Source organism: Tachypleus tridentatus, chromosome 6, assembly GCF_004210375.1.
Source record: "Tachypleus tridentatus isolate NWPU-2018 chromosome 6, ASM421037v1, whole genome shotgun sequence".
Taxonomy (NCBI): domain Eukaryota; kingdom Metazoa; phylum Arthropoda; class Merostomata; order Xiphosura; family Limulidae; genus Tachypleus; species Tachypleus tridentatus.
In genome coordinates this window covers 109781669-109797010 of record NC_134830.1, presented here as the reverse complement: position 1 = coordinate 109797010, position 15342 = coordinate 109781669, and the positions used below count along the sequence as shown (strand labels likewise).

At 31.1% G+C, this 15342-nt stretch overlaps 1 protein-coding gene across 1 annotated transcript in view; it reads left to right on the top strand.

Moving 5' to 3' along the window:
* Positions 1–15342, top strand: part of LOC143253290 (pre-mRNA-splicing factor ISY1 homolog) — a 56621-nt gene that overhangs the window by 40048 nt on the left and 1231 nt on the right. The window contains 3 exon segments of the mRNA XM_076506913.1: positions 7032–7261; positions 10688–10786; positions 12584–12683. Coding sequence (XP_076363028.1) covers positions 7032–7261; positions 10688–10786; positions 12584–12683 — 429 coding nt within the window.

Genomic DNA, 15342 nt, shown 5'->3' with positions numbered 1-15342 from the left:
TCAGTATGAATGCAAAGTGATTTTTATGTTAAGAATTAAATTAGTTTTTCATCTTACAATTTTCATTTTTTATTTACATAACATTTAGAATCTCATAAATAACTAGTGTTTTAGTTTTAAGTAAAACATTATACTTTATTTTTTTTACCCTAACAATAATGGTAGCAGAATCATATGTAGTGAAAGATGAAAAATATGAAATAAAATCAAAAGTATATTTTTTTTCCTAGAATTACTACAAAGTAACAGACAATTATAATTATTTATTTCAACTTCTCAAGTCCTCTATTATTTTCATGTGCTTTCAATTAATTTCTTTCTTTTATTGCTCACTGAACCATGTATTACTACTAAGCAAGTGTAATAAAGCAATAAATCACATGGCAAGAGGATAAGGCAAGTTACAGTAAACAAAGTATTGACTACATCACACACAAGCTGATTGTTTACATCCATTGTGAAGAAATTTTATATTTAATTTTTTTCATATAAATTTCCTTTCTTAAGCTAATAAATTTCTAATATTTACATTTTTAGTTACTTTAGTAATGATAAATAAATATACAAAAAATTAAGAAATTTAGTTATTTCATGTAATGCTTGCAATTGTTGTTATTATCAGTGTCTCAAACATAACCTTAAGAATATTGATACAATGTAAAAATTTATTTTACAATTATAATTTGAAATTTGAACAGAAATTATTGGCATGCATAAAAAAATAGAATGCACTAAAATGCTATCTCTTATCAAGTTTTCTAAGCTTTAAAGTAGTTTACAAAATTCCATTAATTGGTCAAGGTGAGATTAAACAAAATCAAACAAAAAAGTAAGTCAGATTATTCAAAACTGAAAATTCAAGCATCAACGTTATTCAGTAAATACAATTATCTTTCTTTAGGTTTTAAATAATACAGTAGCAAATGCCGGAAGAAATTAACATTTTTTTGAAATAGTATGATTGGAGAAGTATGACATGTGAATTTCACTATATTACACATGTCTCAGTAAAGCAAAAGGCATAGAATCTAGACATTGTTCACTTTAACTTGGAAATATCTATAGTTTTAGTGTGTAATTTGTGGGAAAGTTACAAGACAACCTAAAATGCACAGTTTAGAGCGAAAAAGTTTAATATGATACAGACAAGTGAAGGCTCAGAATCAATTTAAGTATTTCCATATGAAATAAAGGATTAAAACTTATATAATATTAACATTTGAATTATAAACTGTGTTTTGATGCCAAGTTCATTAATTACATTTATAATAAATTAAATAAGTTTTGAATGTAACTGTAAAAGAGATCATGGCATGTGCCCTTTTCCTCCTCTCTCTCCATCAAAGTGCACAAGGTTAAAGAGTAATATACTGTTGAAAATTTTAGCAATACTTAGAAATAAAATGAAGGTTGAGATAGCTTTGTGTGACATGAGGTAAGTACTTATCAAAATACATTTTCAGTTTTGGAAAATGTTAACTTAAATTTGGTTCTTATTAATCATGAACATATAACAAATTTTCTGTTCTTTGTTTGTGATTGAAGTACTACATAAATGATTATAAAGTTGTGTGTGCTTCAGTGATAATTCAAAATACAAGAATTTGAAATAATGATTTCATGAAAGAGTACATTATTTCAATTTATTTCTGTTAGGCAAAGTGAATTTTTAAACTACATATAATCAGAAGCGTAGCTAGGGTTTTCAATGCCTGGTGACAAAGTGAGTTTTTGCACCCCCTCATGACAAAATGTAAGTCATAAGGAGATTTGTCATACTTTCCTGGAAATTTATGAGTTTTAAAACATGAAAACCTGCATTTCGTGGCGTATTTTTAGGGTATGAAGGAGATGAAAAAAGTGAAATAATTGAGGCAACAATGGTACTTTGAAGGACAAAATCAGAAACAAGAATGCATATAAAAAAATTAATGCAGAATTATTTAATACTAAAATAATATTCAAATATAACATTGCAAAAACTTAAAACATTACTTTGGATATAGTAACCTGAAAAGTTAACATAAAGTAAAAGAAATAGTTTGATATAATGCTTTGGATGTAATTATGTAACTTCAAAGAGAAATTCTTCTTGCTTTTGCTGCTGCAAATTTATCGATTAGTTCCTCAAAATATATGCTTTTGGTAACCTCTCGCTCCACACTCAGCAAAGCCAAGGCTGACAGTCATTCCTGTCCCATGGATGATCTCAGGTAAGACAGGATAAGTTTTAACTTACTAAAAGACCTTTCACAAATGGCAATAGATGTTGCAACAGTCAGTAAGATCTGTAGACCGACTCTCAGATTTGGAAATACATCATCCCCATACTGCACAATGAAGTGAAGCAGGTCCTCTGGTGTCGAAAGCTTAACATCAGCCCTTGTCTTGAGTAGCATTCAGCAGTCCATTATTTCACTGAACATCTCCAAGCCATCCAAGTCTGTATCATAAGAGCTTCCTATAAAATGCATCTCTGTTTCAAGCTATTCTCATTAGTTGTGGACATCAGTTCCTTTGTGTCTAAAAGAAAGCCAAAACTAGAGTCCAGTTTCTTCAAGCTGATGAATCTGTCTCCCATTTCTGTGTGTATTTTGTCAATCATACCTTTCATCAGTCGTAGCATTTCATTTTCTGCTGTGAATCCTACATCCTCTGCTGTTTCTCTGGGCATTTTTTTCTTCTTCCTTTGCCATCTCTCAATTTGGACATTACAAGAACTGCACAGTTCCTTTGCTTCTTTAAGAGAATTCTTGCATATGGCATCACTCTAGGAAATACCCTTGTAAAGCCTGAATATCTTGAGCAGCATTATGGAAATTCATGGTGTGGTCCTGAAGCCTTTTCTGAACCCGGTCAATCTTGGCAAGTACAGTATTCCAGAACCAAAGAAGAACCAAAAACTCAAATGTTAGAATCCGATGTAACAACTGAACTGCATCACTTCTTGTATCTCAATTTTCCTTCTGATCATCCACAATATTTTCCAGTAGTTCTACCAATTGTTCTAGTTGATCATGTATCGGTTTAACAGTTTCTACTCTGGAACTCCAATGAGTTTCTGACTCTGACTTCACTGATACACCAAGAGAAGTTTTCAGTCTATCCCATTGAAGAGTTGACCGTGAAAAATAAACATAGATAACTTGCACAGTACTGAAAAATGTCTCGCCTGCTACCTTATGACTAACAGCATGAACCCCAACTAAATTAAGTGTGTGGTTATCACAGTTAACAGATGCAGCACGTCTTTGTTGCACTCCTGATTTGTAGCCAGACATTACAGATGCATTTTTGTAACATTGTAATCAACAGTCTTAGAAAGGTTAATTATCCTTCTCCAGTTGTTGCAATATTATGTCTGCAATACTTGCTGAATCTTTTTTATGGGCTTGAATGAATCCTACAAAAGACTCCTTCACAAGTACAGTTTTTCCTCGAAATTTATATCTACATATCTAATCGTCTTCAACATTTGTTCTTGGTGAGCAGCATCAGGAGTTGAATCAAACATTATTCCATAGTATTTGGCTCTCTGGATGTCACACACAAGTTTTTCTCTAACTGTAGATGCTAAAAGCTGGATGAACTCATTCTGTATTTCTGGTGAAAGGTACATAGTTGATCCTGGATTTTGCTGCACATACAAAAGGTGACCCTTCATGACTGGATCGAACTCTGGAACTAGCTTCAGAAATTCTATAAAACTTCCAGCGTTTCTGTGACTCTCCCTTTTCTCTGTTTCAGTGGTACTTTCTCTGTGGCCTCTTAGGGCCAAATTTTGTTCGGCTAAATATTTTATACACCATAACTCCCTCTTAAGTACTTGTCGCCATTTTTCCTTCTCTTTAGCAACTTGATTTTGAAGCTGTGCATCTATTAAACCTTCTTTTTTTTATCAGCCTCCTTTCCATTTCCTTCTATGTTGTGAAAGAATCCTGATGCCTTTGGAAATTCTCATGTGCAGTAATTTTTTCTGTTTTTTTCCAACTATTTAAACCATTTTCAATTTCCAGAGAAGAACAGTTACTGACTGCATTTTTTGATGGGAAAAGCAGACACGAAAAACAAAATGCTGCCCCCTTCACATGGGAATACACCAACCAAGATCAATTCACCGTACCTCCTTTTCCTAATTGTTTTGTAAACCATGCTGAAGTCATTTATCTGTTATTTTTTTTGTTCAAATGGCCCAGCACTATTCTGAAAATAAATCGACCCTCTCTCCACTTTTTCTATGAGAAGTGCATCTGACACAATTGCTTTTCCTGATGCTTTGTCAAACTTCATATATCCAAAGTCTTGATGGTGAATCACATCAGCTACAATTTTAGTACATTTTGGCTTGTATTGTTGAACTGGATCAGGTAAATCATCATCCAAATCTTCTTCAGAATTTGATGAACTTTGGTATTCCATTTTATCTAAATATGGCTGTTTTGAATCGGTTTCACTGCTGCACTTCTCTTCTAACTCTTCTTGTTCAAGTCATTTCGTAGTCATGTGATGTGTGTCTCGCTACATCTTCTACTGATTTTGATGTCGATGGTTCAGAATCTTCTCATCTTTTCAAAAATGCTGTTAGAATTTTGCTTGACATCGCACATCCTTCATTTTGGGCCTTCCTTCGTTTTCTTCCTTCTGCCCCACATAATTTTCTCTGTTGTGCTCGTTTCATTTTATTGAGTATCTGTAAAAAAATAGAAATATAAAATTAATAACTGATCATGTTAGAACTTAATTGTTGTTCATATTATAAATATTCGAACTAGTATAATTTGAAATTTTTCCCATACATTAACCTACAAATTGACGAACATTACATTTCAGAATGAAACCGGAAATGACCAGTGACATTTTATCATTTTGAGATATGACTATAGACCTCTTACTGTAACATTATAAGCGGAACACTCCCCTACTGTGCCTGGATATTTGAATTCTGGAACCACCGAACGCCACGCAGCCCCCTTGCCCCGCCCCACCCGGCCACCCCAACCATTCATGTCATTCCAGAAACTCATAACTTCCGCACACCCACTCTAACCCCTACCTCCACTATCTCGAAACGCGTAACTCTTCCCCCGCACCTCAAGACAAACATGTCGGACTCACGGCCTTCCTGAGGTGTGACTAATTTTATGGAAGCCGAGTTACTTACTTTAATGTTATGTGATCCAGAAACCTGAACCGTTTGGTTATTCGGATATTCTTTACCGTTGTCGTACGAATAAAATCCTAGGAAGCTTTTTTGAGAACTGCAAATATAGTATTTTATATCTCTGTTAAAATTAGGATTCCGTAATTTCTTGTCTCCTGTATAAGAAATTATAATATTACATTATATGGAATCATGCTTCCTGGCACATCTCTGTACTGTTACGCATTTCTCTGCTTTTAATTCCATGAGTAATAGAATAGTTATTGACGAAAGAGTTTACGCTTTCTCTCTGGTCCGAAGTTGGGTGGGATAAAAGCAAGCTAGGGCGCTAGGGTGAACAGCGTGGGTAGATCAAACGATCGATCAATAGTTAGTAGATAAAGGAGATCAGGAGAATGTAAGAGGAACTGGAAAGATTAAATCTATTTGAAACCAAATCCCCATTACATTTATCATTAACAGTGAAGTCGTTATGAGTATTTTTGAAATGATATGACCGATACATGAACATTGCAACGAATAAACGAATTATAGATTTAATAGCAAAAATTTCCACCTTGGGCATATAACGGTGCATCCAAAAATCTTATCATAAAATCTAGAAAAGGCCTTGCTTGAGCAATTTTGCTCTCATCTAAATCATTCTTGCCACAAAAATAGCTACGCACCTGAGATGCACCTATCCACGAATTTCTTGTAAAAAGTATTCCAAACGAGCGCCACTCATCCACCACTTCGGACGCGACCTGGTCTCTTGGTAAGTCAGATTTCAAATCAGCCGTTGGTTCGGTTGCGCGCTCACCCGTTTCAATTTTAAGATCAATGCCGAAAAGGCTCGAAAAGTTCGGACTCGTATCTGCTATTCACAATCTAGTCCAGTGTTAGATTTTCTTGGCTTCTCTTAGATACTTCAGTCAGATTTCATCGGCTTCGTTTCCTGCTTTACCAGGCTTGCGGGGGTCTGGTAAAGTCATTTAAACTCCCATTTTAATTATCTATTATAGCCGTTTGGTTATTCCCGAAAGACAGGGCGCTGATGCCATGGTAGCATTCCGAAAACTGGATCAAGTAATAGACAATTTACAGGCTTTGTTCGGTGAAGTATCCGTGTAATGTGCGTTCTGATTACTGATTTACAGCATACAATGTTACATTTCACAACGTTGATTATTCGCTATGAAGTGACTGCATTTTAACGTTTTCATAACGTTTAGACAACTGAATAGAAAAATTTGACCAATTACGACGTTGTGGCAACGTTACATAGCAACATCCATTATTCGTCTGGAATTGACGTTGCAATCTGACGTTTTCGCAACGTTTAGACAGCGTTATGGTATAACGTGATCAAATGGCAACTAAGTTGTGGCAACACATGACGTTGCAACTCCCATATATGGGACACTGGGCATTAATTGGTTAAGAGGGTAAAACATTTCATTGTGAAATTTATTCCTAATTATGTAACATCAATTTGGCGCCCACCCCCGATGCTGTGCCCGGGGACAGAAGTAACCCCCCCCCCAGCTACGCCACTGCATATAATGACAAAACAGGCAAAAACGTTATTTTGCATGCTCTAAGGAAGGGATGATAAGTATTATCATAAACACTGTGAAAAGATTTAAAGATTTATACTGTGCAAACAAATTTCAAGCTATTAAAAAACTTGGGTCTTTATCTAGTTTCATGAATTTGTATTTATTATAATATGCATACTTTTCACATCTGAACTTTATTTTTTATTTGTATTACTTGTAATATTTGCTGTCAGTCTGTGCTTGCACTGTATAATAATTAATATTTCATTATTAATCAAAGTTCTTTTGTAAATTTTTATGTAATATAAAATATGGATTCATGTTTACAGCTCCTCCTGCTCCTCGTAAAACAAGGGCTGAACTAATGCAGAATATTGATGCAGATTATTATGGTTATCGTGATGATGATGATGGAATTTTAGTTCCACTTGAAGTGGAACAAGAGAAGATAGCTCTGGCAGTAGCAATTGAAGAATGGAGATTAAAGAAAAAGTCTTTAATTTCAGAAGATAAGATTGAACAGGAGGAAAATATATATGCTGTAACTACAGAGGACCTGGTAAGAATTCAACATTAATTACAAATACTCTGCAGAAAGTTCTTAGAATTATTTTCTGATATTAGTTTTACCACTAGATAATGAGAGGATTAATCAGAAATAATAGGTTATAAAAAAGTAGTCAAATTTTTATAGCAATTAAAAATTATATTGTTATTAAATTTCTTATTAAGGCTAGTTATGTTGTTGTTTTTTTTCACTGTGTAGCTCATTTCATTTAAATTCAGGTTTGCTACTTGTGTGAAATTTGACTGTACATATATTCATTAAGCTATGAAAAATTGAAATTTTGGGTGTGACGAGTTTCATTAGGCAAAATAAAAAGTTGTGATTTCTTCCACAAAGATATCCTATAATGTGACTTCTTTAAAGATTTCAAGATATTTTTTTAAAGTTTAGAATTATGTATGACGGTTTGAAAAGAGAAACGTACTTCATTGACATTTCATGGCAAAACTTTCTGCAACTTTTATTCATAAAATCTACTCTTCAAAAATTACTATCATTTGTAAATATAAGGTAACGTCTATACAAAATGTAATATCTGAAGTAAAAACATTTCATCTGAACATGTTTAAAGTATGATTGCATTAAATAAGATATTTCACTAATTTTAAATGTTGTGTATTCACTGAATATGATTCTCTTCTCATTTGAACTTGAGCAGTGTAAAGTACAACAACATAACAGTGTAGTTTTCTTATTGTAACAAGTAACAACATATCACACAACAGTGAGAAATAAATTACTTTGTTTTATATACTTGCATAAATAATGTTCAATTAAACAGAAGCAGAAGCTTTACTAGTTTTTCTTTATATCTGATAACTCTTATAAAAAAATATTTATTGCATGATATGTAATTACATTGCTGGAAACTATACTGCTATTGTAATTAAATTATAAAAATAAGTATTTGTAGTGAGTAAGAGGTTTGTAAATGTTTTAGTTCATTGTTATCTTCTATTTCAACAACTCTTTTTTTCTCTCTCTCTCTCTCTCTCTGTGAAGTTTGTGGTTGAAGTATATTTGTGGGGTTTGTTTCACCAAATATTGCTCCAATTTAGTATATTACTTTCAGCTTCAGGAAATATGTTGGTTGTTAAATCCTCATACAGTACTTTATTATATAGTACCTTTATAAATCCATTTTGACTGATAACTTAATAATCTTAGTTTTCTAGAATTAAAAATGTTAATCTTGCCTACTTAGTATGAGTTGTAATACTAAACTAAATGTTTTGAAAGTTTGATTTTGTCATTTAACATCTTCAATTTGTTTCATAATAACATGTTTGTATTTTTTTTTCTGTAATTTTATAACTTAATTTCTTTATCGTGTCTTCATAATTTTTAATCCAAGAAAATGATCTTCTGTTTTACCGAAACATGTTGATTGTTCATTGGCCTATAACAAATTTTTATTTTCTATTACCTGTAGCTGAGAATTTTATGTTGACCAGCAGATTTCACATCCTGTATAGCTTTGTAGTGGAAAGGCTTTTTTTAAAACTGATATTTAAGCCCACAAGAGTGGGCCATCTTCAGTTATTATATGATTAACAACAATAGTAAATTCAAAGTGTATTGGAAAAGCCATTAGGAAAGCTTTGATTCCTTTTGCTGGGTACTTTTTGTTGTTTTTTTCTGTCTTTGGTATAAATAGGTTTTCTTTTTTTGGTTTCACATATTTGGCAAAAATAAAATTAACCATCAAATGAAAATTTATTGGGCCATACTTAGAAATGGCCATTTCATTAACTCATTACATTTTATAAATGATAACTCTTTCTTTATATTTTTATTTTATTTAATAATTCAGTGAATTCAAATGTCATGTAACTAAAGAACTTGTATGTATTCTTTTACTATAGATGTGTTTGTTCATAATACTTCATGTAACTGTATTTTATTAAAAGGTGTAATGATCTAAAAAAGAAGGGTTTATTTTATTATATACTGTTATGAATATCAGTTCCGTTTTAGAAGGCCCAGCATGGCCAGCTGGTTAAGGCATTTGACTCATAATCTGAGGGTCGTGGGTTCGAATCTCCATCACACCAAATATGCTCAGCTGTGGGGGTGACAGTCAATTCTATTGTTCATTGGTAAAAGAGTAGCCCAAAAGTTGGCAGTGAGTGGTGATGACTAGCTGCCCCTCTAGTCTTACACTGCTAAATTAGGGATGGCTAGTGCAGGTAGACCTCTTGTAGCTTTGTACAAAAATCAAAACAAACCAAACCAATCCATTTTAGAGTTTATACTGTTTAACTCCAGTGGAAGTTATCCACTTTCATGCTTAAAAAGTAGTAATCTGAAACTTCTGAATACAGTTTTCTCACAGAACTAAATTCTCCAAATCTTTTGAGTATAATTTTTTAAAAAAGATAAATGGATTGATATTTTTTATTTTGCAACATCATTTAAGAAACAAACATTAGTTCTTATATATTATATTTAATTAAAATTTGTATGCTTGGAAAAATATCGCAACCATGATAACTTTACATTTAGTGCTTGTTTGTAGTGGTAAACTTTGTGTATCACATGAAAGAGGATTATTTAAAAGGCTTATTAGGAATATTTTACTCTTTTAATAAAGTTCTGTAATTTTGATATAACTAAATAATGGATTTAAGGAAGCTTCACTTTTTATATTTTATGTTTGTGAATATGACAATTTTTAATTGCACAATGCATTTTATCCAGAAGCACTAGAAATCTGTCTGTCCAAATTGGCATTTGAATATTAATTGCAATTTGTTCTCATATGTCTTCATGAGTCAAACTAATATTTGATATTATATTACTACATAAAAAAAATATTTCTCTTTACATTTGTAATAATTTCCTATTCATAGCCGAAGTACTCTTACTTTTAAAACTAATCTTAGTAAAAAAACAATATATTTTCATCATTTATAATTCAGTATTTGTTAGATAATCCCCCATTGGGACAGCATTAACCCCATGGATTAACAATGTTTACATCTGGGGTTTGGTTCCACACAGTGGACTTTGTTCTAAACTGCATTCTTTATTTATTACCTTAGGGTTTTTTTTAAGAATTAGAAAAGTTTATATTAATGGGGTTACAATCACACCATGTTTCCTGTAATAAGTGTTTTGCACAATCCAAAACTCATCAGGCCATCCAGGATACAAAAACATGGTAATTGTTGGAACAATATTTAATTAAGTCATATGCTACATCAACACTTGTCATGGTGTGAATGCCTTTTTGAAGCTAGAGAAGCATAACTGTATTTAATAACAAGTAAATGTATTATAATCATGCTTCCCCAGCTTAAAAAAGCCATTCAAACCACAATGTTTCTCACTATTTATTGTTTACAGTTTAGTATGTAACTACCTGTATAAATTTGACCCTTGTACACAAGCAGCTACTATTTAATACTTTTTCAGGATGAGAATGAAGAACTCTCAGTAGTTGACAAAGATGAAGAGGAAGAAGAAGGATTACCTAGGTTCATAGCTCATGTCCCTGTTCCATCTCAAAAGGAGGTGAGTCTTTTTTTTTATGCGAGTTAATAAAATAAATAGTTACTGTGTTCTATTTCTTAACTAAATATAAACTACATGAACAGTGAATTGATAAAATGAAATGGTTGAAGCTATGTGCAAATGCACTGCTTGTTTACTCAATACTATTTATGTACTGTTATGAAATTTGTGATTTAATGTAGTATCACTTTTGCTTAAAATTTTCCTTCCAAGTTCTCGAATACTGTATAATTTGAAGAAGACAATAAAATATTTTTCAGATAAAGATTATTTTTTTTAAAATTACTCAATTTTTCTGAAATGTGTAAAGATAAACAGGTGAAACTAGTGTACAAGTTAAAATGCACAATTTACTAGCTACATTGTGCTCAGTGTGATGCATAGCATTTTATGATGGCACCATGTATAATTCTCTGTTGAGAATGAACAGAATTAAACATAATTTTGGGATTTGTTTCAATCCATGTAAGAAAAAATTTATTCTGTCAAGGAATTTTCTTCTCTTTTTTGTTTAAATTATGAAACTATAATTGTTAGTGTTACATACTCAAAATAATTTTCTCAAAAAACTACAAAATTTACTGAATGAAATAATTTTACTTCAGTATTTTGTTGCAATTTTTTGGTCTATGGGAGATAATTGCAATATAATTTAAAACAAATGAGCAAGTCTTAAATTAAAAAAAAACAAACTAAAGAACAAAGCCTGACTGAAAGTCCAGTATTTTATAAGGGTCGTGAAACTTCAACTAAGCATTTTTATTGTGAATACGAGATGCAGATCATTTATTTTTTGCTAAAATAAATGAAGTAAGTTTAGAGGGTATGTTAGGCAACACCAAAATATTCTGATGGCTGTGAAATGATTCAAGTCCTTTTTTATCAAATATTGTTTTTACATTTTATTTCATTAACATAGATTAGTAAAATAACTTATTGAAAAAAAAAGCTATATTTATTACATATTTTTGTATTACATATTATATGTATTTTGACCAAGAATGGTTTGGGAAAAAATATTTTTACCAATCCTGACCTGCTAACATTGTGGTAGATCAATTTTGAGTCAATGTTTTAACAGTTTTAACAACAAATGTAGACTGCTGCATTCATTATAATAAAATATCAAGAGAAAAATCTGAATGAATATTAATCAACTTAAAACTTATTTATATATTTAACATGGATCTTTCTGATCAGCAATAAAAATATTTTAAAAATGTTGAACATTGAAGGTGATAGGAAGTATTTCACATCTCTTTAAAAATGTTACTCTCAACAACATTTTAAGAATGCCACATCAAAAATAACTTACAGAAAAATAAAATTATATGATTTTTCAGACCAAATATTATACAGTGAATTTTTTTTGTAAGTTCCATACTCTTTTGGATATCCACTATGAAAATAAAAGTCAAGGGATCTCACCTTTACTGTATTTGTTCTTCACAAATAATCCATTTCCAAGAATTTAATACCAGTGTGTTGGTGAATTAAGAGAGATCAGAGAAGGGTCTATATAAAAGTATTTTAAAATGTCTAAAATATTTATACAGTTGGAATGTTTAAAATATTTTTTAAAGTCTGTTTTGTGCTCTTTTAGCATTACAAGAAGGGTGATACAAAAGAATAAAATGCAAAGCATTTACATCCTGTTTTAATAAGTGTGTATATTAATTAGATGAATCTACAGAGCATCTGAAACTGTTGTGTTTTATAAGTTCACTAAAATTCTAATCTGTAAGTGGACACATATTTTATTATGCTACACATTACTTGTGCTTTGTGTTTCATTAGATTGAAGAAGCTTTAGTTCAACAGAAGAAAGTGGAAATTCTTCAGAAATATGCAAGTGAACATCTCCAGCAAGAAGGAGAAGAAGCCAAAACATTGCTTGGTATTTAAAAATTCCAATAATACAATTTTTATTGTTTTGTTCACATCTATGTTTGTTTTGTTTAGTATAAAGTGTCCTCCACATTCATCAATCATCAAACATTGACATTGTAAATGATGTAAATAAAGTTTTATTTTCATCAACTCACCACGTTTGTGAGAACAAACTAAAATGCTTGGGATTTATGATCTTACACACATACATATGTATATATATATTTTTTGTTTTATTTTTCATACACTCACACACAATTGGTAGCATAGATAAGTAACTGCATATAGATTTTAAGAAAGCTCATTATTTATTGATAGTTAGTTAATCAGTACTAAAGCTTATTGTAATGTAGACTGTTTAGCATGTGCAACATGTAATTGTCACCATAATGGACCTTTTCATCCTCAGCACTTTTTGTACTATCAAGAAATCACTAAATATTGTCATTTTAAACTTTACGCTACTACTTAGTATTGGCAGTATATATAGTTTTTCTGTTCCGTGAAAGTCTGCAGAAAATTAAGGTTTATATCATATTTAGGGTGAGTAGATAATTATATTGTTTGTCATATCTGCATGACACTGTGAATAATCATAAATTTATCCACAAAAGGATGAAGAGTCAATGAAGAAATGACATGGAACTTGCATATAATTGTGATCATGATCATTGTAATCTATGCAGGTTATGTAAAGAACCATAAATGACTTGTTAGTTCTCTCTTTTATTCATACTTGAACAAGTATTGGTGTTTTCCCATTACAACAAATTAAAATAAATGTATGTTTTAAAGTAGTGATATTCTGAAAGTATTTTTTATGCAGTAGTACTGGAAAACTGTTCCAGTTATAGTGACTTGATGTGGAAAAAATTCATTCCAGGTTTTGGATTGGTTTGGTCCTTCTGTAAATAATATGACCTTGTAATAAATTAATTTTATCTTGCTGTATGATGTACACATGATAATTATGTACATACCCAGTTCCACATTATCAGTTTCTCAATAATGCTAGGTGGCAAATTTTAAAGGCACAGTACACTGGTAAGTACAGAGAATTGTGATCATTCACTAATAACAATTTTCATCTTTATGTTAAAATTATATGATTTAATACATGAACTGTGTTTTAAGCTTACTGTCAACAGAAACATTATTTATTTGATACATTTAAAATTTTATGATGATAAATTAACTTGTTGAAATATTACACGCTTTCATTTTGGGTATAATAAAGTTTAATTTTTAGTCCTACTATATTCTAGGTTAATATAACATCATTAGAGAGTAATGAGGAGATGTGTAATCATTCTTTTTTAATGTAAAATTACAGGACACATCATCTTATAAAAGGGAGTTATTTAATGTTCTCCATATCAAGGTTTTTCAAACTATGCTCTGTGGAGCTCTTAGGCTTCACCATAGTTATCTGAGACTCTGCAGTGAAATTTTAAAATGTTGATATTGTTTCCCTAAAACTATGACATTGAATCAGAATATGCTACAAAAAAAGTAAAAAGTGAAATACATCCTTAATATAACACATTTATCACATATATTTTATTCTACCTAATGCCAGATGATTTAACTTAGCTTAGGGGAAGTTCACATTGTGAAAATGTTAATACAATCTCAGTTAACTTTGACAGTGGCACCACTGGTTGCTAGTAGATATAGTACCATCTTAAGATTGCATGCATCATTGAAGATGCAAGATAGCCTAATAATTTTCATATAAAACATCAGTCAACCCTGGATACTGATGCCAACTATCTTTTAAAAGCCAGATCTGGATTAATGGCTAAATCTCAAACAAAATAAAACATGATATCATAGCTTAAACTTGTCTAAATTTAAAACATTATGATACAATTAGGTACAGTATCGATTGTTCCAATTTCAAAGTATATTTATGTGAAGTATAATTACATTTATGACAATTATAATTGGTAATTGTTAAGTTAGGTTAGATTCATTGTAGTTTAATTAGACAAACTTGGTATCAATGAGCTCTATAACATTATATGCCTACATGACATCATGTTTCATTTTGTTCAAGATTTAGATGCTCAACAGATCTGACTTAACATTTTGTTATTTGGCTTAAAAATTTCTGTGAAAAAACAAAAACAAAAATGTAAAAAGAATAGGTTAACCTTTTCCATAAGAAAAATATGTTATTCTAGCAGCCTAGGCTTTTTTCCACAAATCTTTATTTCTGACTTCATTATAGCAACACTGATCTTGTGTCAGCATGATGATAAAACTCAAATGCTTGAACGAGTTTTCATTAAGAAGCTATTTTGTGTCTGTCAAAATACTTTTGAAGTGCCAAAGATATCAGAATATGTTTTTAGACAAATTAATAATTAGTTGTCACCCTTATAATGGATAAGTGGCTGAATAGCAGTAATAACTCTGATACAAATAAAAATCTTCCTAGGCATAATACAAATTCATCGGCATTATTGTTGTGTGTAAGCACTTCAATGCAGAATGATGCAAGAAGTACCAAATCAAGAAAGAAAAGAAAGTATGATGAAAGTTTTATTGAATGTGGTTTTACATGGACAGGTAATGAAGATGGACCTAGTGGGTTGTGTGTTGAATGTGGAACAGTATTGAATAACAGTAATTTGCATAGCAAAGTTAAAACGGAATCTAGA